The sequence below is a fragment of the Leucopleurus acutus genome (genome assembly GCF_964270905.1).
Source record: "Leucopleurus acutus genome assembly, chromosome: 16".
Lineage (NCBI taxonomy): Eukaryota > Metazoa > Chordata > Mammalia > Artiodactyla > Delphinidae > Leucopleurus > Leucopleurus acutus.
Genome location: NC_139158.1, coordinates 7608788 through 7636493, shown reverse-complemented (window position 1 = coordinate 7636493; position 27706 = coordinate 7608788). Strand labels below are relative to the sequence as shown.

General features: G+C 57.8%; 1 protein-coding gene across 2 annotated transcripts in view; it reads right to left on the bottom strand.

The window, feature by feature from the left end:
- Positions 1-15724: 15724 nt before the first annotated feature.
- The window catches only part of COL26A1 (collagen type XXVI alpha 1 chain), a gene marked incomplete at both ends in the record, with an annotated part of 176169 nt that continues 164187 nt past the window's right edge, over positions 15725-27706 (bottom strand). For both annotated transcript variants that reach the window (XM_082857331.1, XM_082857332.1), the window contains 6 exons: positions 15725-15885; positions 16685-16769; positions 18631-18678; positions 19851-19886; positions 23625-23677; positions 26161-26244. In XM_082857331.1, coding sequence (XP_082713457.1) covers positions 15725-15885; positions 16685-16769; positions 18631-18678; positions 19851-19886; positions 23625-23677; positions 26161-26244 — 467 coding nt within the window. The remainder of the gene's footprint in view (positions 15886-16684; positions 16770-18630; positions 18679-19850; positions 19887-23624; positions 23678-26160; positions 26245-27706) is intronic.

Below are 27706 nucleotides of genomic sequence, written 5' to 3'. Positions count from 1 at the left end.
AGCGTCCTTTGCGATTAGCCTGGGGCCATGTGACTGGTTCTGGCCAATAGGAGGCGAGCGGAGGTGACCCACATCCCTTCTGGGCTGAAGCTGTTATGAGCCAATGTGTCTCCACGTCTCTCTTCTCCCGCTGTGGCAATCTTGGAGGGCCTCACGTTCCAGATAATGAAGCTATGAGATGGAAGAAGGCCTCCACGTCGGACTTTGCAGCAAAAATGAAACTTTGTGTTGGGCTATGCACAAACTGAGGTTGGAGGCTTTCTCTAATGCTGGTTACCGGTGCATTGTTACCCTGAATAACACAGTCCCGGGAAATAGGGATTATCGTTTCCATCTCACAAATGAGCCCACTGAGGCCCAGAAAAGGGACTTGGCTGAAATCTCTAGAACCACTGTCAGCCCACTGTGCCCAACGCCAGCCCCTGTGAGGTGTTCCCAGCCCCTTGCATTGCCAGCTTATTAACAATAGCCCACAGAGGCATAAGCCCAGGAGAGGGAGAGGCAGAGAACAGCTACAGCCTGCTTTTAAAAAATTGCATGTTGTGAAAACCCCTTGAGGCTTGTGTAAACCGTGATGTGCAGGGTGACTGCTGTTCAGAAAAGCACAAAGGACGCCCGAAATGGGCCAGACGCCTGGGTCCCTCGGGGGAGCAGCGGGATACACGTGGGGCATGAGGGCAGCGTGTGAGGCCAGCTGCCAGACACTCCACCTGCGGCATGATGCATGGCAGGTAGGGGCCGGCAGGATGACAGAGACGAGGCAGAGATAGGGCCTGATTTACGGGCACCAGGGAAGAAAATGCAGCCAAGATTTATGGGGGCTCAAGTGACTCGTTGGAGCCGAGTTTATTATCCATCATGTGCATCTGAATGTGTATTTACGGCTTTCCAAATGATTCTGTCTCGCTGAAAATTATGTGCAAAGAACATCAACGGCAGTTCATCTGCATTGAGAACGGCTGATCCAGAGTGGAGTTCAAGGCCTCTCCTCGTCGGCCAGGGAGGCTGGGGGCTGGTCTCCTTTGTGTGTGCACAGGTTCGAGAAGCGGACACGGGTCAATGGACGCTCTGAGCCAGGCCTTGCATTGGAGCCGGTGAGCGGAGATGGACCCATCTCACAGGGCGCTCACTGTCTGCCCGGCACTGTGCCAGGCACTGAGCCAGGTGCTAGAGCTCACAGGTACACTAAGGTGGCAGGGAGGGTGAGAATACTAACTCTGCCACTTCACTGCTGGGTGACCCTGGGCAAGCTACTTAACCTCTCTGAGCCTCAGTTTCTTCACCAAGAAAATGGGAGTAACAATGATGGCTACCCCAGACAGTAAATTAGGAGGCATACAAGACACTGCCTGAAAGTGCCTAGGTTCTCTGATCAGAAGGAATTTTTTTCTCTCAGAGTTTTAGGAGCATGTGGGTCTCCTGGAACCCCAGGAATGTGGATTCCTAACAGGGGCTTGTCTCAGGACAGAGACAGTTAAAAGTGAAAGAAAAATACTGGGATCACCACACCCCCACCCACCAGGCTCTCAGTCTTGCAAGATGCCCCATTCCTGGTTCTCCTGCCAGAAAACAAGAGTTTTTCTTAGAGCTTATTCTGTTTTCATTCACTTCACTTCACTTCCAGGATTTGGGTTATGCTAAAGTTTAACCCAGGAGAAAAACAAGCAAACAAGCCAGAAAACTCACAGCTATTCCAGTCATTCTTTGCATTTGGATTTCCCTCCCCGGTCCACTTCTTAGGATTGACTTTCCAGAGTCCTCAGATGGCGGCTTTATGTATTCTGTCCAAGCTTTTTAATTCTCATCCGTGGGAGAGGTAAGGTGGAGTGTGCTTACACTCTCTTAGCTGGATCCAGGAAGTCCTATAATTGGGTTTGGTATAACACATTCAGTGACCTTGTTAAACTCACTTACTAATGCTCACAAGTTGTTCACAAATTTAAAAAAACAACTTTTAATGCAAAAATCTCTTCAGCTGTGAATAGCAGAAATTTGTTGCCTCCAATCTTTCTATCATTTTCTTGCCTTACCAAAGGGGTTGGCAAACTTTTTCTGTAAGGGCCAGATAGTACGTATTTTAGGCTTTGCCGGCCATATGGTTTCTGTTGCAACTACTCAGATCTTCATTGTAGTGTGAAAGCAGCTATAGATAATACATAAATGAATGGGCATGGCTGTGTTCCTATAATATTTTCTGTACACAAACAGGTGGGAGGGAAGCACTTCCGGAACGACAGAGTAAGGACTTCCAAAAATATGCTACTTTATAAAAGCAATGAAAATGCTGGCAAAACTTGTCAAAATCAACTTTTTCATGGCTCTAGAAATTAACCAAAGGCTTTCAACACTTGAGCAGTGTTTTATTTTGCTTTGTTTTTTTACATTATATGGCCAAATCCCGGTCAGAACAGCAAGCTTTGTGAAGTGTTAACTTGCCTTATTCCCATTTCCCTTTTCACAGCTCCACTGTAGGTTTTGAAAAGCAACAGCCTCACAACTATGGTGGTTCCAGTAGCCCAGCAGCTACTAGAAGGGAAAGAAAAGGTTTGGAGCTTCCCCAAAAACCCCACGGCCAGAGAATTGTCACTGTTTGACCTGTCGGGCAGCTCCCTGAAAAGATGCATTCTCAGGGATTGTCTTTTATTTGACCTCAGTCTTTGCTCTGTGTGCCCTAGCTCCAGGGCATTTGTCAAAAACAATCAGCTGCGGGCTTCCCTGGTGGCGCAGTGGTTGGGAGTCCGCCTGCTGATGCAGGGGACGTGGGTTCGTGCCCCGGTCTGGGAGGATCTCACATTTCGCGGAGCGGCTGGGCCCGTGAGCCACGGCCGCGGAGCCTGTGCTCCGCAATGGGAGGAACCACAGCAGTGAGAGAGGCCCGCGTACCGCAAAAAAACAATCAGCTGCAATTGTTTAATTTTGTAGCTGCCTGAAGTGGCACCAGTTGGGGCTAAAGAAAATATTAAAAGGAAAAGCTGGCAAATGAGATGTCCATAGGGGGCTTTGAAAAGCTCCAACATATTCTTGGGTTGCTTGAAGGCCATATGCACGTGCATAACTCTGCACACGCCCAGGAAAGACCTGTGACGGACCTAATTTCTCACCTCTGGCTGACCTTGAGGCTCTGCACAATCAGGAAGTGAAAGCTAAGGCTAGAGCATTGAAGGTATGCCCCATCACATATACAAAGCCCCTCAACAAAGGCTGGAAGACTTACTGGTTTGAAGGGTTTAAGGAAATCTCTATCTAATCATTAGCTGACCACTAAGCTAACTGAGCAGAAACTTCAGTGGCCAAACACAGCAAAGAATGCAGATTTTGCAGAATTAGTTCAGGAAAGTCACTAAAGAAAATCACTAAAGAAAGTCACTAAAGAAATAAAGCAATAATAAAATATAGCAATAAAGTAAATAGCAATATATAGCAAATATAGCAATAAAATAAAGCAATAATAAAAACAAACCCTTGGCAAATGGTGTTGCAGGGGAGGGGGGAGATCTGATTTCCAGATTTGCCTCATCATATTCTTTTAAATGTCCAGTTTTCAACAAAAATTCATGAGACCTGCAAAGGCACGGGAAAGTATGGCCCATTCACAGGAAACTGCTCCTGAGGAAGCCTAAACACTGGACTTACTAGACAAAGACTTTGTTTATTTTTTAATTTTTTAAATATTTTTGTTGCATTTCTTTATTTATTTATTATTTATTTACTTATTTTTATTTAGTTTTGGCTGCTTTGGGTCTTCGTTGCTGCGCACGGGCTTTCTCTAGTTGTGATGAGCGGGGGTTACTCTTTGTTCTGGTGCGCAGACTTCTCACTGCGGTGGCTTCTCTTGTTGTGGAGCACGGGCTCTAGGCGCGAGGGCTTCAGTAGTTGTGGCATGCGGGCTCAGTAGTTGTGGCTCGCAGGCTCTAGAGCACAGGCTCTAGTCGTTGTGGCGCACGGGCTTAGCTGCTCCGCGGCATGTGGGATCTTCCTGAACCAGGGCTCAAACCCGTGTCCCCTGAATTGGCAGGTAAATTCTTAACCACTGCACCACCAGGGAAGGCCTAGACAAAGACTTTAAATACACTGTTATAAATATGTGCAAAGAACTAAAGGAAACCAGGTCTAAAGAATTAAAGGAACAACACTCGTAACCAACTGAACCTAAACAGACAACCACAGAGCATCCAACCAACGTCAGAACCCATATTCTTCTCAAGTGCACATGGAATCATATGTTGGAATCTGCAGTTGGAATCATATGTTAGGCCATAAAACAAGACTAAATAAATTTAAAAGGAATGAAATCATACAGCATGTGTTCTCCTGTCTCAACAGAATGAAATTAGAAATCCATAGGAGAAGTATACTTGTGGAATAATATGTGGAAATTAACTAACACACTCTTAAATAACTAATGGGTCAAAGAAGAAATCACAAGGAAATTAGAAAATACTTTGAGATGAATAAAAATGAAAACACAATATACCCAAACTTGTGAGATGCAGCTAAAGCAGTGCTGAGAGGGAGTGTTATAGTTCTAATTGCCTATATTTAAACAGAATAAGGGTTTCAAACCAATAACCTAAATTTTTACCTTATAGGAATACAATAGAGAAAAAACAAAACACAAAGTTTGGTTCTTTGAAGAGATCAGAAAATTTGACAAACCTTTCGGTAGACTGACCAAGAAAAAAAGAGAGAAGACTCAAATTACTAAAATCAGAAATGAAAGTGGGGACATTATTACTGACTTTACAGAAATAAAAAGGATTATAAGAGAATACCAGGAATAAATGTATGCCAGAAATTATATAACCTAGATGAAATGAACAGATTTCCAGCAATCACCAATCTGGGTGACTGTATTTTTCTAGTCTAATTACTCTGGGTAGAATCTCCAGTACAATGTTTAATATAAGTGGTGAGAGAGGAAAGTCTCATTGGTGTTTTACTGGGCATTTCTTTGATAACCAGCGAAGGTGAATATTTTAAAATATGTTTCTTGCCTTTTTTTATTTCTTCTTTTGTGCATTTCTTTTTAGCCATTTTTCTATTGGAACATTCATTTTTATTTATTTGTAATTGCTTTTTTCAAAGTTTATTTATTTATTTATTATTTATTTTTGGCTGCGTTGGGTCTTTGTTGCTGTGCGCGGGCTTTCTCTAGCTGCGGGGAGCGGGGGCTACTCTTCGATGCGGTGCGTGGGCTTCTCACTGTGGTGACTTCTCTTGTTGCGGAACGCAGGCTCTAGGAGCACAGGCTTCAGTAGTTGTGGTGTGCGGGCTTCAGTATTTGTGGCATGCGGACTCAGTAGTTGTGGTGCACAGGCTTAGTTGCTCCGCAGCATGTGGGATATTCCCAGACCAGGGCTCAAACCTGTGTCTCCTGCTTGGCAGACAGATTCTTAACCGCTGCACCACCAGGCAAGTCCTGTAATTGCTTTTTATATATGACCCTTTGTCATATTTGTTGCAACTGTCTTAGCCTTATTTGTAGTTCCCCAATAAATTTAATTAAAAGGTTCTCTAAAACACAAAGAGATTTAAATTTTATGTATTAAATTCTACCTATCTTATTCTTTTTTCCACTGCTTTTATGTTTAGAAGTCTTTAGTCACCCCAAGATCAAATATTTGTCTATAATTTCTTCTAGTTTTTTTTTATAATTTCCCTTTTTACATCTAATTCTTTAAATCCTCTGGAATTTATATTGAAGTATGGTGTGAAGGAAAGAGCTAATTTTATTTCTTTCCAAATAGCTAAGCAAATGTCCTGGCATAATTTATTGAATAATCTGTTCTTTCCCCACAGATTTGCAATGCAACCTCAGTAAGTTGAGATGCGGTGATCACCTTGGCAACGGGACTGTGTTAAAAGCATTTGTTCTCACCCAGTGGAGGGCTGGTGCCCAGCAGGGCTCAGTCTGGCCTCACTGCACATCTTCCCTAATTAAATGCACTTTTTGGTTTTGTCTTTTTTAAAAAACAAAATTCTCCTTTTATAGCCATGATGCCAAAGGAAAATTAAGGCCAAGGTCCTTTCACGTCTGATCTGTTATGAGCTGGGCCTGCCAGAGTAGTTGGAGCATGAGGGGGCGGGGCATGGACGGTGGGGTGAGAAAGTGGAGAGTGATGTACTCCTGATACATCCTGAGGACCTGGATGGATGTCATCAAGGTCCTTGAATAGCTGGAGGGCGGGGGTGAGAATACAACTATGATGTAAAACAAAGCAGAGACTTCCGCTGTTGGCCCAGAGGAGCCCAGCTTGTGGCCCCAAGCATTCCCTCCCCTCCTGGGAAGGCAGCTTCTGCCACCAACAGGCAGCAAAGCCCACACTGCCCGTTCTCTGGGGCTCTGGCCTTAGGTTCCCAGAGTTCTCCTTCCCTGTCAGGTATCTGTGCCCAGGCTGGAGGGGATGAGACCTGGACCTGAGTTCATTTGCCAAGAGCAGGAGAAGGAGTCCTCCTCTGGGGAGGTGCCAGGGAGCCTGAGCCCTGGAGTGGAGACCGTGAAGATGCTTGATAACAACCCTGAATGCTGGGTGACCTCAAAGCCACCTGCTGTGAGAAGAGAGTGAGCAAGAGGCCATGGCAAGGGGCTCCCCTGGTGGCGCAGTGGTTGAGAGTCCGCCTGCCGATGCAGGGGACGTGGGTTCGTGCCCTGATCTGGGAAGATCGCACATGCCGCGGAGCAGCTGGGCCCGTGAGCCATGGCCGCTGAGCCTGCGCGGCCGGAGCCTGTGCTCGGCAACGGGAGAGGCCGCAACAGTGAGAGGCCCGCGTACCGCAAAAAAAAAAGAGGCCATGGCAAGCTACAGTGGGAAAATGCAGAAGCCGTGGTGGGAAGATGCAGAAGCCGTGGTGGGAACACGCAGAAGCCACGCGCAGGCAGAAGCCTTGAGGCTGGAGACAGACGACAAATCGTGGTGAGAGGAGGGATGGACACGCGGCAGAGCCATGAGAATCGGCAACCTCCCCCCGCGGCAGAGGTCCCCAGGGCTGACTCAGATCCGGCGCTATTCCCTTGGGGCCTGCCCCTGTTCATGCCCCTATCCTTTGGGTCCCCTGCGGTCCCTGGAGCCTTGCGATAAGCTCTGTTACTCTCGGAGGCACTTGGAATGGGTTCATCATGCTTATAAGCAAAGCAGCCCCTATCGCAGTCAGTGTGAGGGGCCCCAGCCTGGTGCCCTTGGCCTTCCACTTGGCACAGCTGTAGGCAGTGCTGGTGGCCCTGGGTCTCCAGGCTTAATTAACCACCCACCCCCTTCCTCTTCTCCCTGAGGACCCGGGTACCGAGGCCTGTAGAGCCCGGGTCCAGGCATCCTTCATCTCGCGCCCTCCCTTCCCCTCCTCAACCAGTGACAGAGGACGTCTGAAGGCCTGGCCCCTGAAGAGCCAGCATCTCCTCCCGCCTCACACCCAGCAGGAGCATCCTTTGGGTGAGAGCCCTGACGCCCGAGATCAGAGCTTCCCAGCGCTGTGCTGCAGGTGGGCTCCAGGTAGTCTCAGGTGACGGCCCTTCGAGGCTACCAGGGTGGTGCCGGGACAGCCAGAGACCCCGGGCTGGGCACGTTGCTGGGTGCAGCTCTGCCTGTTTACCCCGAGTGCTGTGCAAATAACATCCTGTTCCCTGTGAGCCGTGTCGTGAGAAAGATCGGGAAGCTCTGCCCCAGGTGAGGGCCGAGCAGCTGCACTTCAGGAGTGACCGGGCCTGACGGCTGCTCTTCCAGCTCCCCCACTGGCGCCCGGCCCCGCCAGCGTTCTTGCCGCGCCAGGAATCTGGTAAAGAGAGAGGACAGTGCCGCGGGCAGAGAGGGTGAGAGATTCTGGTCCCCAAGTCCTACAGAATCTTCGCAGATCAAACCTCAGGCTTTGATTGAGATTTCTGGAATGTGTCAGTCCTACAGAGGGGCTTTCAGAGCGGCCGGGGACCTTACAGGTCATTGTAGCGGTTAAGCATATAGGTTCTCGTTTTGCCACAAAGAGAAACGGAGCCCTGATACAGCCACAACACGGATGAGCCTTGACATCATCATACAAAAGTGTCTGATTCCATGTCTGTGAAATGTCCAGAGCAGGTAACTCCATAGAGACAGAAAGTAGATCGGTGGTTGCCTGGGGTGGGGGGGCAGGAGGACTGCGGGGTATCACTAAATGATACGGACGCAAATGTTCTCAAGCCAACTGTGGCGATGGTTGCACAGCTCTGAATACTAAAACCCCCTGAACTGTACGCTCGGAATGGGGGAGTTGAATGGCATGTGAATTATTGCTTGATTTTAAAAAGCTCAATTACAAAAAGGGGGGTGTAGGCTGCAGGGTGAGGTGGCCTGGGTTCAAATCCTCGCCCCACGACTTGGTACCTGGGGCAAGTCACTTAACCTCCTGGTGCCTGGATTTGATCACCTGCAACAAATGAAGATGACAAATCCTGGGGCTGGCGTGGGGACTGAATGAGTCAACACACGTGACGGGCTCGGCGTGGCGCCTGACCCGCGGCAGCAGCTGCTCTTACTAGTTCAGTGAAGAAGCCCTTTGTTGGACAAGGAAAACGGAAGCCCCGAGAGCTTAAGTGACTTGCCCAAGGTCACTGTCATAGACTGAAGAACGGCCCCCAAGTGTATGTCCAAGTCCCCATTGAGGAACCTCTGAGCATGACACTATTTGGAAAGAGAGTCTCTGTGGATGGGATTAAGTCAAGGATCTTGAGATGAAGAGATCATCATGGATTAGCCAGTGACCAGTGCCCTTATGAGAGACACATAGACGACAAGACAGACATAGGAGAGAAGGCCGTGAAGACGGGGACAGAGGTTGGGTTGATAGAGTCAGGAGCCAAAGGGATGCCTGGGGCCACTAGAAGCTGGTAAAGGCAAAACTGGATTCTCCCCTGGAGACGTCGGAGGGCGCACAACCCCGCGGACACGTTGATTTCAGATTCCAGCCTCCAGAACCGTGGAGGATACGTTTCTGGCAACCTGTTAACGCAGCCCCGGGAAACTGGTCCGGTCGCTCAGCCTGTGGGAGCAAAGAGCCAGACTTGATTCTAATTATCACTTGATTTTTTTTAACATCTTTATTGGAGTATAATTGCTTTACAATGGTGTGTTAGTTTCTCTTTATAACAAAGTGAATCAGCTATACATATACATATATCCCCCTATCTCCTCCCTCTTGTGTCTCCCTCCCACCCTCCCTATCCCACCCCTCCAGGCGGTCACATAGCACCGAGCCGATCTCCCTGTGCTATGCGGCTGCTTCCCACCAGCTATCTATTTTACGTGGTAGTGTATATATGTCCACGCCACTCTCTCGCTTTGTCACAGCTTACCCTTCCCCCTCCCCATATCCTCAAGTCCATTCTCTAGTAGGTCTGTGTCTTTATTCCTGTCTTACCCCTAGTTTCTTCATGACATTTTTTTCCCTTAAATTCCATATATATGTGTTAGCATACGGTATTTGTCTTTCTCTTTCTGACTTACTTCACTCTGTATGACAGACTCTAGGTTCAAGTTGTATTTATGTGAATAAAAACCAGCTTCAACCCCAGACACCATGAGAGTTCCGGAGGCGGGTTCTGTGATCCCCTTTTAAGATGGGGACACTGAGGCCGGGTTATCACTTGCCCATCAATATGTCACACACCCATCAACATGGGGGAGGGGGAGACCGGGACGTGTGAGCCCAGCTGGCTCCTTCGGGACACACGGGCTCATTAGATTCACCAGCCCCCGCCTGAGAAAGTATTTAATTTGCCTTTTACAATGCACCAACTGCATGTTAATTAACTGGTAATTGAAAGTTATAGGTGGCATTAGAATTTATTAATAACATTGGAAATAAATCTCCCTGGAATTCACGTAATTGCAAATCTCATGAAATTCTCTTTTTTTATAGTCCATAAAACAGGTCTGGCAGAGAGGCGTTCCAGAAACCTCGAGATAGTTGGGATTGCAGGTGTGGGATTGCCAGTGGGGAGGAGGCTTCTGTTCTGACCTAGGACCGTCTTGGATGCCCACCTGGCCCCCTACCCATCACCTCAGTCACTGCCTCTGGGGTCTGGGAAGGAGTTCCTCTCCTTTGTGAATGTCCTATGACTCACTGCAGTGATCAGAGCTGGGCACTGGGGATGCACGTGTGACCCTGCCCACAAGAAGACCACAGCCGAATGAGTGATGTGGGGTGGGGGGTGGAGCTGTGAGGGTGTCTTGTTGATCCAGGGAGGTGAGGGCTTGTGCTGGGGGACCCCAGTAGCACCTGGACCACCTCTGGCTGGGGTCCAGGGCCAGAGTTAGGTAGTTCCTGCCCATCCAGCAGGAGAATCACCCCCTGTGTGTCTTTGGGACATGCCAAGTGCAGGACGAGAAGAATGTGCCCCCAAGTGCCCTTCCCCCCAGCCTGGAGGGGGCCAACCTCGCCCAGTGCATTCTGGGAAAAGAGATACAGATGACCTCTGAACCCCTGAGGGTCAGGCGAGTGTCTGATTAATTTCCAGCCTCACCCTGATTCCCTCCTGGCCCCAGGAAACAGGTCACCATGTTCTCTTGAGTTCCAATCCCAAGGCGGTACAGCAGGAAACATGGGGTCCTATTGGAGTGCCCAAGAAGAACCCCAGCCTGGGCTCACCAGGGCTTCTGGCCCACTTCTCAGCTTTTGACCATGACCATCCAGCGCCTCCATCCGGCTCCCCATCCCAAGGCAGCACGTCAGCTGTGAATTTCTGCCTGAGGTCAGGATGTGCCCCGAGCAGCGGCAAACCGTACCCCCTCAGCCCCGGCTCTTGCCATCAGCTTCTCATTGCCGCGTCGGGAGAGATGCTAAAAGTATTTTATGATCCGTATGGCACAGGATCCCACCCATCAGAACAGGTCCTCTTCCTAGCACTGGAGCAGGGTCCTAGATTCTGGGGAGGCTACGGGAGGGGTCGGGATGGTGGGGGGCACGTGAGGAGCTGGGTCCGTCAGCACAGGGGTGTTTCGATATTTTAACTACAGGTTTCGCTGCCCCAGTGGGAGCTACTGAAGATCAGCCCAGCCCGAGACCCCTCCACGCTCACTGTGGCCACCACATCTGGGCACTTGCCAGAGTCACCATCTGACCAAGGGGATCCTGAATTTCTGCTTTGGCTGGTGGCTGACTAAGGGGTCTGGCGGGGGTCCCTGGCTATGAGTTCAGGAGCTGCATCCAAGTCCCACACCTGCCCTGCCCAGGAGACCCTGGGGACCTGCCCACAGAAAGGGGGGCCCGAGCCGGGGCCCTGCCTGAGCCTGTGCCCTTCAGATCCTTCCTTCCCTGGGCTCAGCTAGGCAGGAGGGTGAGGAGAAGAGGGTCCTGCAGACTAGGGCTGCTCAGGATTCTGGGGGAGGTAGGTCTGGAAGGGAAGGTGTTAGTAAAGAGCTCTCAGTCCCTGTCGTGGTTCGATCCGGACACTGGGGCACAGGAGAGAAGTGTGTGCAGGAGGCACTGCCTGGAGGGAGGCTGGGTGTGCCCTGAGGCTGGCTGGAGGAACAGAGCAGACTTGGGGGAGGAGACAGGGAAGGGAGTGAGGGGAGGCGAGACCAGGAGGTCGGCCTGAGCCAATTCTCCCTCCTTAACCCCCTGGGTGGACCCTGCAGGCGGGGCTGGGGTTAGGAGCTCAGAGATGCCCATCCCCTGCACTGGGCTGACCCTCATGGACCCCGTCCCCAGGAGCTGCAGGGAGAGGGGCAGTTTCAGGCAGAGGAGGGTGCCTGGCCCTGGAAGCCCAGTCATGGATCCTAGGGGCGCTCTGAGCGACGCACCCCACCATCTGAATCCATCTTGGGACCTGCAGGCTGAACAGGTTAGGGTTTCCACACATCAGCACAAAGACGCTCATGGTCACGACAGAACCAAGGACCAGAGGGACACAGCCCAGCTGTCAGGCTGCAGGGGTCAGAGGAGGTGATGCGTCTGAGGCCTTTGCCCAAAGCCAAGAGCTGTGCTCCCGATGGGGCTGTAAGTGCCGGACGCCCCAGGCACCCCCTGCTCTCCCACGTCCTGCAAGCACCAAGCGCTGGCCTTGCGGGGCACTGGCACCCACAGGCTGCACAGAGACGAGACCAGGTTGTGGGTCTCTTCTGCAGCCGGCAGCCAGGAGGATAGAGGCCCGGATGGTGGTACCAGGTTGCAGAGCCCAGGCTGGGGGCCAGAAACAAGGGAGCCACTGCAGATTCACCATCAAGGGGGGATGCTGCCAGGCTCGCATTCCAGAAAGATCGATCTACCATCCAGACGGAGGGGAGAGGCCAGACGGACAGGGAAAACCGGCCACAGCAGCCCACCCCCTCCGGGTCAGCTTCCCCCCTCCGGTGTTTGGGGCCCTCCAAGACCTGGCCCCTGGCGCCCACCTCAGTCTCCTGCGGGAATTCTGCCTGCTTGTCATCTACCTCTGACCTTTGCTCACACCTGCCCAGCCTGGCAGTGCTGTCCCTTGGTCTCTTGGTGGACGTGAACTCCACTCTTCCTTCTAGAACCACTCGCTGGGAGGCTGTGCAGGGCACAGCTCCCCTGACTTCTCCAGGTCCACGAATCCTGGTGCCCTGGCCCCGTCCGACACCCCACAGGCTTGGCCTGTCCGCCCTGCTGGCACGAGCCCCCCTTGGACGTTGGTTCCCTCCTGAACCCCTTCTGCTCCCAGTGGCTCTGAGATGGGCCTGGGAGCACCTGGACATCCAGTCCTGGGGGGAGGGTCACTCCAGACTCTGCCAGCCCCCAACCCAGGCCTGCCCCGGAAAGTGCAGGGTCCAGGGCCAGGGTACAAAGGGAGGCATCGTACGTCTAAATATTTAAAACTTATACGTTCAGCTAATCAACTGTTAAAGAAAAGATGCTCTACACTCCTACTGTGACAAATATCCTTTAGAAGGACCAGGAAGGCCAGGTTGATTTCGGGTTGTGACCTTGCAGAGTTCTGCACTGGCCCGTGACGGCCCGGGCAGAGCCAGGCCCTTGCCCTTTGACCCATCCCACGCCGCCCACGTGCTTCTGTTTGCACTGAGGGGCTCTGTGTGTGCACGTGGGCACCCACCCTGCCCGCCTGTGCTCAGTCTACACCTCCCCACCTCCAAGCAGCAGCCCCTGATCTAAGGATGCTGACGCCTGTGGGGTCTGTCCTTGAGACATTCAGGCAGGGGGCCGCTGGGGCAGCAGATTTGGGGTCCTGGGTAAGGCAGGACAATCTCTCTTAGGGCCCCCCGTCTGCCGCTGGCTCAGCGAGAACGAGATGCCTCGTGTCCTGCTTCACTAAGGGGTGGGGTGGGGGGCTTAGCTTGTCAGATGGCATCGGTCCTCGCGTAGCCCCAGGAGGTGCACTGCTCCATGAATGAGGCTTCACCCCACAAAGAGGGGGTGCTCCGGGCAGAGAGGGCTCCACTGTCACTAGACGTGGGCCTTCCGGGGATGGCCTCCTGCAGCACCGACAGGTCACCGCGGCCGGGCTCGGCAGCAGCCGTCATAGGTGCTCTTGCTGGGTAATGGGGTGGGTGTCCCCACCTGGGGGAAGGCATTCCTTTATTAACAAACTGACGTCTCATCTGGGCCAGGCCCTCAGCGGGGCGTGGGGGAGGGAGGTGGGCTGGGAGGATGGAAGTCAGCCAGACCCAGCCCTGCTGTGAGGGAGCCTGCGGGGTGCCAGCTCAGGGCAAGGATATTCTAGGGAGACAACGTGGGGCCGGGGGCAGGGGGCACCAAGCCCGAAGCTTCCGGCTGGGAACACGGGGTCTTGCAACGGGAAGGGGGCTGCCATCAGAGCAGAGCTCCCCTGGGTCCCCTCATGTGCGGTGGGGTGGTCCCAGCAAGGGTGAGCTCCGGCTGGACACGGCCTGCAGGAGGCCCCGGGTGGCATTCAGCCAGTCCCCCACCTCGGCTGAGGGCTCAGGGGAAGTCCGAGACGCTGGGCCCCCAAGTGGACGAAAATGTCCAGGACCCCAGGCCAGGGGCAGGAGCATGGTGGGTAGGGGGTCCCTCCGCCCAGAGCCCCGAGCCCTCCCCACTTCACTCTCCATCTAGCAAAGCTGGGCCCAGGCCCAGCCCAGATGCAGCGCTGCTGGGTAGAGGGTGGGGAGCCTCTGAGGGGCTCCCCTCGCTCTCCCAACCCCCCATGGGGCTCCCGGGGGGCAGAGCCAGGCCTCCCTGCCTCAGGGCCTTGTGGTCCCTTTGGCTCCCGGGGGCTCCCGTCGGACACCCCGGGGGCTGGGCCCGGCCGAAGCTGACCCGGCACAGCCAGCCTCCCCAGAAGCCGCCGCCACAGGACACCAGAGCACAGCGGGGAGAGCACCTTTATTGTCGGAGGGTTACAGGTTTCCCGCCGCCTCTGACCGCCCCTCCGTGAAGACAGGCCTGCAGGAAGCCACGTCTTGGCTCCCACACGGCCAGCCCTGCCTCAAGGGGGGCAGTTGAGGCCTCAAGGGCAGGGAGAGGTTACCAGGGCCCGGAGGGACCAGACCACAGCCTCCCCGGTGCAACAAGGGCAGTGGGGACGAGTCGCTCCTGCCACGAGGGGAGATGCACCTGGGGCGGCGCCAGCACCTGTGAATGTCTGAGTTTGCGGCCGTCGCTGAGACAGCGAGAGGAGCACGAGGGCCAGCCCAGGGCACAGGGGACCCGGTGCCGGAGAGGCCTCGAGCGCTGTGGCCTTGAGAGCTGCTCTGGGGCACCGGGGACCTGGGTGTCTGCTGCGGAGCCTGGCTGGGACCACAGCGCCGAGGGTGGGAGCATCTCTCTCCAGCAGGGCCTGGGAATCAGGCAGCAATCCCTCCTCCTCCTTGGGACATAGGACTTGCCGTGTAACGCAGAAGTGGCCAACCCTGTGGCTTCCCAGAGAGCCTGGGAGAGGGCGGGGCTGCAGGGATGGCCCCTGGAGGGTGCACATTTGCATTAAATCCTCCCTCCTCCCAGCTCAACGGGGTCAGAGAGATTGGGATGCGGCGGTGGGCAATGCCAATTCAGTGTGAGGGTCCTTGCACCCCAACGCTCCTCTCTCACGGTCTCCAAGTCCACGTGACTGTTTTGGGTTTACTCAAGGTCTCCCTGGCCTCCGAGAGTAGCTACAGGCCAAGCTGCTCCCCAACCCGTGGAGCAGACCCCGAGCCCAGGCAGGGGAGTCGAGGAAGGAGGCCCAGGGCCCCCGCTGTCTCGTGCTGGGCAGGGCCCTGCCCTCCTTCCCAGCTGGAACCTCAGGAGCCGCCCGGCCCGACACCCGCCCTGAGTTTCCCCGTGAAGAGGGGAAGCTGGCAGGGTAGAGAGAACATGGGTTCAAACCCTGCCCCAGCCATCCCTGGTCTGGGGGCCATGGGCAGGTGAGTCATCCTCTCCAAGCCTCTGTCCCCCGTGTAAAGTCGGGATAACAAGCCTACCTCCTAAGGGTTAAATGAGACAATGTAGGGAAGCTCCTCGGACAGGCCCGAACGACGCAGGGACCCAGTAAATGATGAGTATTACGACTATTCTCACAGCCCGCCCGGCCCACCAGACCCCGTCTCCAGCAGGGAGTGCAGGTGAGGAGGGAAGGGACCAGGGCAGGGCTCTGGCCTCGGGCCCCTGCCCCTGGAGCTGCCATCTGTCCCCAAGGCCCCCAGCCCCCAGGAGCCAGTGTTCCTGACGATCGTCCAGGCCTGGAGCCCGGTCCCACTCGGGGTGTCCTCAGGTGCCAGTGGCTGCACAGGCCCCGGGGCTGGGTCTCTGGCGGAGTCGGGGCTTGTCCTGGAGCGCTGGTCTCTTACTTCCCGCCGCTGGCCCGGCCAGCGCTCCTCTGCCCAGGGTCGGGGCCAAGCAGGGCAGCCAGGGAGCCGTCGGGTGGGGGGCCACCACGCTTCATCTTGAGGTTGGCTCTCAGAGCGGCGTCCTGGCCGGAGCCCCCGCCAGGGGAGGCCAGGGCATCTGGAAGGAGAGCAGGAGGGTGGGCTTGCGCAGGGCCTTGGGAGCAAAGCAAAGCACCTTCACTTCCAGCCCCGCTGGCAACGGAGGCTCTGTGCCCAGTGAGGACACGACAGAGCAGCAGCTGGCTTCTACTCCTCACGCATCCATTCACTCACTCACTCATTCATCCATTCATTCGCACACTCATTCATTCATTCATCCACTCATCCAGGCACTCATCTCATTCATTCTCCCATTTGCTCATCTATCCATTCACCAATACACTCATTCATCCACTCATTCATCCATTCTTCAACACATGCTAACCAGGGCCAGGCTCCAGGCCCTGCAGAAGTGCTAGGGAGAGACATGGAAACCTCACCCCATAAGGGAACAGAAGGTTCAGCAGAGAGAGCTTGGTGGGGAGACGGGAAGGCGGCTTCAGGGAGGAAGAGATCCCGGGGCAGGTCCCGAAGCGGGAGCTGGTGCCCAGGAGGCCAAGGGACCAGCCTGAGCAAAGGTGCCAAGGTGGGAAAGGGCCTGGGGCAACCGGATGACGGCTGTGTGTCACTGGACACCAGGCCATGCTGGGGAGGGACTTGGGACCTGGATGTCGGTCACGGGCAGCAGGGAGCCATGGAGGGTCCTTGAGCGGGGGTGGGACAGGGCCAGACTGGCAGCCAAGTGAGGGGCCACTGGGGCAGGGAGAGCAGGCGCCAGAGGCAGCACCACGAGGGCGGCAGGGAGGCGGAACAGGGGGGATTCGGACTCGGCGGCCGCCTGTGGGCCTGCCTGTCCCCAGGTCCTGGTCACCACGCACCGTGGATCCCAATCATGTGCTCCAGGATGAGGACTCTCTCGGCCAGGATCTTCAGCGCCTCCCGCAGCTGCTGCACCCCCTCGCCCTGGGGGGGGGGGTGGGGAGGAGGCAGCCAAGGTCAGGGCCATCCCGCCTCAGTGTACTGTCCCAGCCCCCCCCACGCCCGCCACTTCCCTCCTGCCACCAACATCAGTACAACAGCCATCATAGGGCGGACATCCCGGCGCCAGGGCTGGGGTTCGAATTACTATTCAGAGACACGGAACTTGACGCACAGAGAGGGTAACCAGAGTCCTGTGGCCACACAGCCTGGAAATGGCCGACCGGGGCTTCACACCCAGACCTGTCTGCCTCCAGCCTGGGCTCGTCCTGCTCCCATGGCTGCCTGCTGCTTCCTCTGTGTGCCCTCCTTTCCAGAAAATACTCTGCTGTGGGCAGAGCACCTAGTACGGGCCCACGGGTCGGGGGTGCTTTGCCTGTCTCCTTCCTGGCACTGCCCACCCGAGAGATTTCCAGGGTGGTCACCTGGGAGAGAAAAAGAGAGGGCAGAGCCACGGCTTCCGGGAAGCCGGCAGGAGGACGTGATGATGGCATGTCTGCGTTTCTGGGAGCAGCCTCCACACGGGCGAAGGACCTCGTGTGTCGAGACACGTGAATGAGCTGATGAATCGAGAAGACAGGTGACAAGGCCACTTTGAAATAAAAAGTGATGGTGGAGAGACAAGGCCCCGCCCTGGAGTCAGCAGCAAACAGGCATCTTTGGCTGGTAGAACATGACAGCTCTGTCATGACATTCAGATTAAGTTAGCTTAAAACAAAAGAAAACCAAAAGCAGGCTACTGAGTTGCAAGAGAGAGGCCTTCCCACCACAGGCCGTGAGAAGCTGGGCTGTGGGTGGCGTCTGGGATGGGGGTGTCCCAGCTAGGAGCAGGCGGTCCAGGCCCCCTCTGTCAGGACCCGGCTAAGCCTCGGTCCCTGGGCCACAGGATTCACGCCGATGAGATGGGCCGGGGGAAGTCGTGGGTATCCTCTCTTTCTCCCCATCACAAGTGACCCCCGCATCCACATCTTCCTCCCACTGCCTCCTGTGCCCACCACGGTTGCCCTGATTCCAGCCTCTTCCCCCTTCTCCAGTCCCGCAAGGACCTCTGGAATGTCCCCTGGCCCCAGCTTCACCTCTCCAGCCCAGCCCGCCTCCCGCAGCCGTCCGCCTCCAACCTCTGCAGATACCCCCACCCCCGGCTTAGAACCTCGCTCAGCTCACTTAGCAGTGTGCCCACTGAGCTGGCCAGCCCGCTGAGCCCTGACACTCCTACGGGACTCATTCTCAGCTTGCAAGACCTCCCCTGCTGGCCCTACTGCCTCCGCCCCCTTTATCCATCACCCTGGTCCCCAGCCTCCTCTCCTGGCCCCAGAAGGCGTGGCTCCCCACAGCCATGCTCGCACTCCATCTGTGCCCCCTCCCCATCCCATCTTGCCCTGGCCCCTGTGTGCTCCCAACCTCACTCTTTCATCGTCCTCTCCCACATCCGCATGCCCATGGATCCTTCAGTCCACCACAGCGACCTTGGGCACACCCGTGTGCCAGGTGCTGTCATGGGAGAGTCCTGTCCCTGGAGAGGGACGCCACGGCTTGAAGCCTCCTTAAAAGAAAGGTCTTTTCTGCAGGTCCGTGGTTCCTCCGGCCCTCTCCGTCAGGGTCTCCCCCCGACTCAGGCCCCAGGCCGGTCACCCCATCAGTGCTACCCCATTGCGGCCAACTTCACCCTGTGCTGCAGTCGCTATTCACTCAGCTGTCTCCCCCGCTGGGCTGGGACCCCATTCACCCCGTGACTGATGCCCGGCTCAGGGCTGACGGTGTCAGTCCAGCTCTGTTGGGTACCCGCTCTCCTGCTGAGACACAGCCAAAGGGCAGGAGGGAAGCACGGGCCCAGGGGCACGGTTACCTCGGCGGTAGCTTTCTCTTCCTCTTCCCCCTTCCCGCCAGGCTCGCCCTGGGAAGAAAGTCATGCAGTCAATGATGGGTGCGGGGTGGGGCGCTTCTCCACCCTCTCCAGCTTCTCTCCCTGGGCACCCCTGCACAGCCCGGCACAGGGTTGATTTTAGGGGCTTAATTCTGTTTCTAGGGAGGGAGGAGTCAGGTTTGGAACCCCAGGAGCTCAGGTGTTGGCCCTTCTAGGGATCACGTCCCCTGCATCTCAGGTCTCTGCTTCCCTGACTCTAAAATGGGGCCAGTAACCCCAGTAACATCAGCCTCACAATAACACCTAGGTGGCCACTTACTCCTGTGTGACCTTGAGCAAGTTACCGTACCTCTCTGTGCCTCGATCTTCCCATCTCCAAAATGGAGGTAACAATAGCCTCATAGAGCTATTAGGAGGATTAAATGAATCAATCTCAATAATAAGCTTGGAGAAGGCATGGCTTTGGAGGCTAACACTCCTGCATTTAAATCTTGGCTCTACCGTTGCCTAGCTGTGTGACCTTGGGCAAGTTGCTTAACCTCTCTGAGCCTTAGCTGCCAGTTCTGGCAAATAGGGAAAATAAAGCACTGTCTCATGGGGTCACTGTGAAGCTTAAACACGCTATGCATGAAGAGGGTTTCCACATAGAAGATGCTCAGCAAAGATCCACCCCTTTGCCCCCAGCCCCATGCCCCTGACATAAGACTTGGGCACGAAGGAAGTACCCACCTCCTTGGCCCTGGAGATAGGGGCTGACACTCATGAATTCTTATTTCCAAGAGGGGAATTAGAGGTCAGCTATCTATGTCTCTATTCCTAGAAGGTTCAGAGAAGGCAAGGGACTCTGCAGGTCACACAGCACATTAACCCAGGGGCCTGGGCTCCCTGGAAGGGACCTCAGGACTCTCATCCAAGCCTTGCAACAGGAGGCTATTTCAGTCCTTACTTCATACGCTCAGCGAGGGGGCTTCCACCTCCCGAAGTCACCCCTTCTCAACTTGGGCAGCTGGCACTGCACCCAGGTTGCCCGTTTCTCTCCCCCTGCCCCATCCTGGCTGGGCTGGATCCAGCCATGCCTGGGGAGGCTGGGGGGCTGAACTCAGCCAGGCCGCCTGGGGCAGACGCCCGCCCACCTGGTACCCTGGGCCTGCACCAGAGCCCATCGTCCTGGGGGTGGCCCATCCACCCGGCCCCACACTTACAGGCTGCCCTGTCACGCCCCGCTCTCCAGCCAGGCCCTGTAGAAAATCAAACAAAGCAGATTAGGCTTTGCCTGCCCTTGACAACCTCTCAGTCCTCCGCTCGCCCTCCCCCTGCACTGGGCTCTGGAAATCTGAAAAATGGATGCGGGGAGGAGGGTGGCGCAGAGGAAACACGAAGGCCACAGCCGGGGGCCTCGCCGGTCCTGGCGCCCCCGTTACTGGCCTGTGAAATGGGGCAATGCCAAGTATGGTTATCACTCGGAGAAGGGGACCGGATGGCAAAGCACACATCCCCCCAGCACGCGAGAGAGGGGTCCTCAGAGAACGAGTGACAGCAATGGTGATCGTGAGGGTGCCTGCGTGGACTCCCCATCAGCGCTGATGCCCAGCCAGAAGGCTCCCCAGGGCCCCAGACCTGTGCATCCCGCCGTCCTCCAGCACCCTCCCCCGGCCAGCCAGGAGATGCCCCCCCTCAACTTCTCCAAAGTGGAACTCCCGGTTCCCCCCCCAGACCCACCCCCACCCTGCAGTCTCTCCTCTCGGAAACGGAAACGGCTCCACGGTCCCGCAGCTGCTCCCACACACACCTTGGAGGCAACCTTCCCTTTCCCTCCCTCACCAAATTTATTCCATCAGCCAGACCTGTCAGGTTCACTTTCTAAGTATGTCTGTTCACGTTGCCATTTCCTCTGCACTGCTGTGGCCTCCTCCCTGGTCTCCCTGCCCCACTGCCGCCTCCCCCGCCTTCCATCCCTCCCTCGATAGCCAGAGGGGCCTTGGAAAGCTGTAAATCAGGTCACGGACTCTCCCTCCCTGAACCCCGATGAGTCCCCTTTCCACTGTGACCCAAATCCACCATCAGCCCTGCAGGTGAGGCCCTGCCCACTTCCCCGCCTCATCTCGCCCCACGCTCCCCTCCGCTCAGTATGCGCCAGGCATTTCCCTGCTTCGAGACCTCTGCACCTGCCCTTCCCTCGGCCTGGAACGCTCTTGGCATCTCTGTAGGGCTTCCGGTTCCTCGGGTCTCAGTCGGAATGTCACCTCCTCCTATCTGTCAGCCCCTCCTGTCACCATAGGTCCTTTCCCAGTTATTCTCTATCACGTCTGCCTCCTGCACTAGACTATGAGCTACCGGAGGGCAGGGATCCCCACGCCCTTGTTCCTGTGCCCAGTACAGTGTCTGGAGCAACTGGGGCCCCAGGACGCACATGGTTGATGAAGAGCGCTCGCGAAGGGCCTCCGAGGAGCCCGGCGTTCTCCACCTGCTTTCCCCATTGTTTCTCACAACGAACCCACCCAGAAGGGATTTTTATCCTCAGTTCACAGATGGGGAAACTGAGGCCCAGGGGCTCAGGGACTTGTTTAGGGCCACCTAGCTGGAAATTGGCAGAACCAGGCTTCAAACCCGGGGCTGCCCGTCCTACTCGAGAAAGTCGGGACCACGTGGGCCCCTGTTATTGTCCCTTCTCGTCCCTCCCCACAGACGGCCAGTTCTCAGAGGCCTCGACTCCTTGGCAAGGATGGAGACAGAGACCGGGCCATCAGACTGGCCCCACCATCCACCATGAAGCCACAGTCCAGCCCACCTGGTGGCCATTCTGACACTGTCAATACCGGGACGATGGAGCCTTGGAACCCAGCTCCATCCCTGCCGTGTAGGGGCCTCGGTGGGTCCTGGCAGTGGGTCCTGGAAGGGGGCCCTTCGATACCTGTTCAGTGGGGCCCTGGGGAGCCAGGGCCATGCTGGGCACTGTCTGGTGCCCCTGGCATCCCAGGCCTGGCTACAGACCCTCAGGTTTAAGGAAGGACCACCGCAAGGAGGAAAGGGGCCAAGATGCCGCCAGCCTGAAGACGCCCCAGGCTGCTGCCCGGTCACGCCGCCTCGAGCGAGGCTGGACGAGCAGCTCTGACTTGGTCTCCTTGAACCTGTTGGAATCTTGCAGGCCCTGGGTCCCCACAAGGCTGCTGCGGGCACGGTCTGCACAGCCACCCAAGGCAGCCCTGCCCACAAGGGCCTGGAAGACCCTAAAAATCAACGAGCCGGCAGGATCAACCACCCTGAAGCACCCACTGCGTTCCTGGCACTCTGCTGTCCTGCTGTGTGACTCTGGCGGGTGACAGAGTCTCTGAGCCTCCACCGCCCCATTGCTGCTGGGGTAGAACGATGGGATCCCTTCGCATTGCTGACCTGCCCTGTCGCTGTGCACTTGGGCCTCTGGAAGAGCCCCACTGCCCCCAGCCCTTCCCGTGAGAGTATCTGCCGGCCTTGCACGTGCCCCCCTCCCCCTCTTCCTGCCCTTTTGTCAGGGCTGAGCAGGCCCGGCCTGAAGGGAGGGGGGAGCCCCCAGCACCGGAGAAGCAGGAGAGACCGCGCTGCTGGCACAGGGCTCCCGGCGTGTGGAGCTCGGCCAGACGCCCCCTGCCAAGCTCCTACAGTTCCCGGGGCCTCTCCGACCCTCACCGCAGTCCTGTCACTGTCACTGTCCTTCTCTCTCACCCGCCCCCACCCCTTCTCTCTGGGGCCTGGGCCTGTGGCAGGGAGCCTGAGGGGCCAGGAGGGTGCTCTGGGGCGCCCAGACCCCTGGCTAAGCTGGCCACCCCACCTGACTCAGGGGCAGATCAGGTCTGAGGGCCTCCTGTCCCCCCTGCAGCCACCCCCTCCCCCAGGCCCCGCCTGCCGGCCTGGTCTGTACCACACCCACCCTGGCTCTGCCCTACGCCGTGCACCCCACTGGCCCTTCTCCTCCACGCCGCATCCTCCTGGTGTGAAAACATGCGGGGGACAACAGAGAGAGATCAGGAGCCGTGGGACACTGGTTCTTTGACGTCTAGAACATGTGCTCTAGAGGGCTGGCTTGTGGCCCCGGGCTCCGGCTGTGTCCTCAGCTGGCGTGGCTGGGGCCCTCCCTGTGTCTGGGGAATATTTGTCAAATGTCTAAAGGGATGAATGAATGTGTGGGACTCCTGAGGTCCCAGCACCCACAGGGCCAAGGCCCGGATCCACCTCCCTTGCAGTGGGAGGGGGGGCACCTCTCAGCCACTCCACCCCACCCGGGCCTGAGTTCCAGGGACCTCGGAGCCCTCGGTCTGGACGAGGCCCAGGGCAGGGGCTGCAGGAAGCTCCGTGCAGACATCCCCAGCTGCCACCCTTGCTGCCTCCACGTCCAGGACCCCCCCCTCCTCCACGTGACCTCCCCCCCAGGCCCCTGGGCCCCTGCGGCACAAGGCACATCCCCCCGGCAATTTATTTCTCTTTCACTCCCTGTGACAATCCACCAGGGAGGCCCTGTACACCCCGTCTTAGCAGCTGAGGAAGCCGGAGCCCAGAGAGGCTGCCTTTCTGCCCGAGGTCACACAGCTGGGAGGCAGAGCAAGCTGGGGTTCCGGGCCCCACAGTCAGGCGTCAGAGTGGCCCCCGCACAGGCAGGTCTCCTTGAGGAGGGGCCACGGGCTGGGGTGGACGTTCTGTGATCCTGGCCCAGCTCCACCACACCCTCTGGACGACCTCGGGTGGCACCTGGGTCTCAGCTCACTTATGAACCGGGAGCCATGTTAGCACCTCCCTGGCGTAGGCGGAGTGGGCAGCAGAGGGTCACTGCTGCTAACTAAACCAGGACCCCACACCTGCCTTCCCCTGGGGCCCGCGTGGACCCAGGTGGGGACCGGCCAGGTGGGCTGGCTCCTTCCTGAGCAACTGTGCTGGTAAGAAGCCTGGCTCCTCCTTTCCTGGCGAAACAATGTCTCCTCCCTTGCCAGAAATGGGAAAGACCTTACCTGGGATCCTGGTGCACCTGGGGGTCCAGGGGGACCGTGTGGTCCAGGGGGACCTGCCGGCAGAGTCACAGATGGTCACCTGGGGCCAGAGAAGCCCGCTGCCCCCATCAGCTCCGGAGAGGACCTTCCCACCCTCCCACCCCAGTCCCTGCCCTGGGTCTGTCTCCATGGGCAGCAAAGGAAGGTGCGGTGAATGAATGGTGGGGGAGGGGGGCACCCGCTCCCTTGGCCTCCCCTGCCCACCGCCAGAGCGGAGAGCCCACCTCCACCCACTCTCCCTGCAGCCCTGACATCACAACCAGAGCCTCATCCTCAGGGCCGCCCCGCAGCCCCTCCCCAGCCGGCTAGTCCCCCAGCAAATCTCGAGTCTCTCCCTCCTCGGGACCTCAGACCTGACCCCTCTGAAGCCATCCTTCTTGCCTGGGTTACTGCTGCCTGACCATCTGCCCTCCACGCAGCCCCCCAGAGTGACCTTTCAGATAGGTCCCTCTCAGCCCAGCCTCCTCCACCTTCATCAGTCAGATACCCCCTTCTGGAAAGTTCCTCTGCATCCGTGCCTTTGCCGATGCTGTTGCTTCCTCCTGGAGCTTCTCCAACCCCTCCACACCCCAGCAAACTCTTTGCTACTAGTCTCAGGCTAAGCGTCACCTCCTCCAGGAAGCCTTCCAGGAACCTACCCCGTCTCTTCTCTAGGCAAAGCCCTGACAGACCAGCTGCCACCTCTGGCCACTGTCGGTTTGCATGCCTGCCCCCCACCACGGGCCAGGGAGTGCCCAGAGGGTCAGGCCAGGCCTGACGGGTGCAGCACAGGAAGTGGTGTTCCTGACTGAACTTCCCGAATGCTTGGAAGAGTGAGGCCTCCATCCCCAGTGGCTGGCACAGGTCTGCGCCTCTTGGGCTGCTAGGCTGTACCAATGTGCCCCCGGCACGCTTAGGGAGGACCCGCAGGAAAGTACCCCTGGTGGGGTGACGATCTGGACTCAGTCTAGCTAAAGGACAAACCCCTCCCAGCTCACTCCCAAATGCCACCTTTTAAATGGGGCCACCCCGGCCCAGCTGCCCGCCCAGCCCTGCTTTCTCAGACCCTGTGGGATTCACTGATAGTAGGTGGGTGCCGTTCGCCTTCTCCACTAGAATGTCAGTACCATGAGGACGGGAATCTTTGTTTGGTTTATTTAAGTATCCCAGGAACTTAGAACACTGCCCAGCTGAACAGTGCTCGGTGAACATTTCCTGAATTATGAGAGAGTGAATGAATGACAGAGAATGAGTGCCCGGGTCTGGAGCCCTAATCAGGAGGCGCCCCACCCGCCGGCCCCCAGGGCCTCTGTTGCTCGTTCATTCACAGGTAGAACCTGTCAGAGGAGACGTCCACACACCTGGGTGCCAGCCCCGCCCCACAGTCCCCTCCTCCCCCAGTGAGGGTCCCATCCCGTCCCCTCCCCACACTCCCCTCCTCCCCCAGTGAGGGTCCCATCGCATGCCCTCCCCCACACTCCCCTCCTCCCCCAGCGAGGGTCCCATCCCGTCCCCTCCCCACACTCCCCTCCTCCCCCAGTGAGGGTCCCATCCCATGCCCTCCCCCACACTCCCCTCCTCCCCCAGCAAGAGTCCCATCCCGTCCCCTCCCCACACTCCCCTCCTCCCCCAGCGAGGGTCCCATCCCATCCCCTCCTCACACTCCCCTCCTCCCCCAGCGAGGGTCCCATCCCATCCCCTCCCCACACTCCCCTCCTCCCCCAGCGAGGGTCCCATCCCGTCCCCTCCCCACACTCCCCTCCTCCCCCAGCGAGGGTCCCATCGCATGCCCTCCCCCACACTCCCCTCCTCCCCCAGTGAGGGTCCCATCCCATGCCCTCCCCCACACTCCCCTCCTCCCCCAGCAAGAGTCCCATCCCGTCCCCTCCCCACACTCCCCTCCTCCCCCAGCGAGGGTCCCATCCCATCCCCTCCTCACACTCCCCTCCTCCCCCAGCGAGGGTCCCATCCCATCCCCTCCCCACACTCCCCTCCTCCCCCAGCGAGGGTCCCATCCCGTCCCCTCCCCACACTCCCCTCCTCCCCCAGCGAGGGTCCCATCCCATCCCCTCCCCACACTCCCCTCCTCCCCCAGTGAGGGTCCCATCCCATGCCCTCCCCCAGGGCCCTGCTCTCTGCCTGCAGGCCCAGGGCCTCCTGTCTCTTATGGGCACTGCCCCACCAGCTCCCTGGGTCTCCCGCATGGCCCCCACACTGCCCGTGCAGACCCAGGCCTCCCCACACCCAGAGCATCCCTGCTCCGGCTCACACGAGGGCAGCCCGGGGCTGCATCATGTGCGTGTCAGGCCTTGTTCTGGCAGAAACACTGTGTCCAGTCCCGGGGGAGCTGCTGCCGGGAGCAAGAGGCCCCACCTCAAGCCACTGCTGGCTGAGGCAGACCCGGCGCCCTGCCAAGGCCATGACCCCCACCTGGGCCCCTCAAGGCCCCTTGGTCCAGGCCAAGCCCAGGAGGGGTCACCGGTGGAGACCAGCCTGTGCTGTTGCCCTCTGTGCTCACCTGGAGGGCCGGGGGGGCCCCGGGGCCCTGGGACGCCCGCCAGCACCGTGTCCACGGCGGCAGAGGCCAGCTGCGCGTCTGCATCTGCGGGAAGGGCAGAGCGGCCCGTGACCTGGGGGCAGGGCCGGCGGGGCGGGGGGGGGGGGGGCTAGAGCTGAGATCCCCCGGAGCCAGGGTGGGCATGCCCGGCCCCGCTGGGCCTCACTGCAGCCCTGGCGAGCAGACGCCATTGCTCCCACGACTCAAGAGGGGCTCACAGAGGCCAAATCAGAGGGCAGGGGAGCCCCGTGGGCTCCATTTAAAACACAAACTCCTTCCTGAACACCCCAGGCCCTTGACTCTGGCCCCACCTTGCTTACCACCCAGGCTGGACGCTCTTCCAGGGTCCACCCCACACACCCATCCTGACGCACCTGGCTAGCTCACTCCTGTGGGGCCTCCTCCAGGAAGCCCTCCCTGCCCACCCCTCTGAGCTGCTGGGCCCTGGGCTGCCTCCATCAGGGCCCCAGAGCCGGGTGGAGTCTGTCTAGCGGCCTGGGTCTCTCCAGGGTGAGCCCCGTGTGACTTTACCCTGCCCTATTCTCAGAGCCAGGACCAGACAGCCAGGCTTGGAAATGTCTGGATGCAGGTGGCTGCCTCTGCCTCTCCCTCCACTCATGGAAGCCTGAAGAGCCCTTCCATAGGCTTCACGGCGGGTGGCCTCCTACAGGTGCTCAGTCCTGGCCAGCCAGGTGCCCCCACTGGGGCACCCCCCACTGTCCCCAAACATTCACACCTGGGTCTTCCAGGAAAGCTGCCCTCCCTGGAGGGCCCCAGGGCTGGGGAAGGAGGGTCCTGTCTGAGGAGGGCTCCCAGCACTAGACGTGGCAGGCGGGCAGTGCCAGGTGCAGGGCATCGTGCCCAGGCCAGGGCAGGCTGCAGCTCTCCTGGCCCAGGGATGCCGGCTGAGCCCTTAGACTCCCAAGGCACTTTACACGCATCATCCATTCTCCCCACTAGGGGGCACCACTGAGCCCACCGTGAGGGTGAGGCGGTTGGGTCGTCAGGGAGTTAACACTTTCTCCTGCCCCTGTACCCACTGAGGGCAGCCCAGGCCCCTCAGTCCCCTTGGAATGAGCCCCTCCCTCATGGCTGGGGGCTGTGTTTTTTCACCCCCAGAGCAACTCCATCAGGATGTATTACCACCCCTCCTCTACGGATGGGGAAACTGAGGCTCAGGGCGGGACACAGGTCTTAACGCTCAGGGGAGGGCTATGCTGCCGCGGGGCGGAGGGGGCAGAAACACCAGGAGGAGGGGCTTGGGTTTCTCCGACAGCCGACAAAGCGGTCCCTGGGATGTCACCCATTCAGAATTTCAAGTCAATCCTGCTTCTTAAAACCCTTCACACTCCCCAGGGCCCTTAACCAAAACGATGCCCGCCGAGGGCTGCCGGCCCCACCCCCACCCCCGTCCTCGGGGCCTCCCTGGAACCGCCCTCCCCGCGCGCTGGGGCGGCTGTGTGTGTGCTCAGGGGCGCCCTCTCGCGCTAGACTGTAGCCTCTGCAG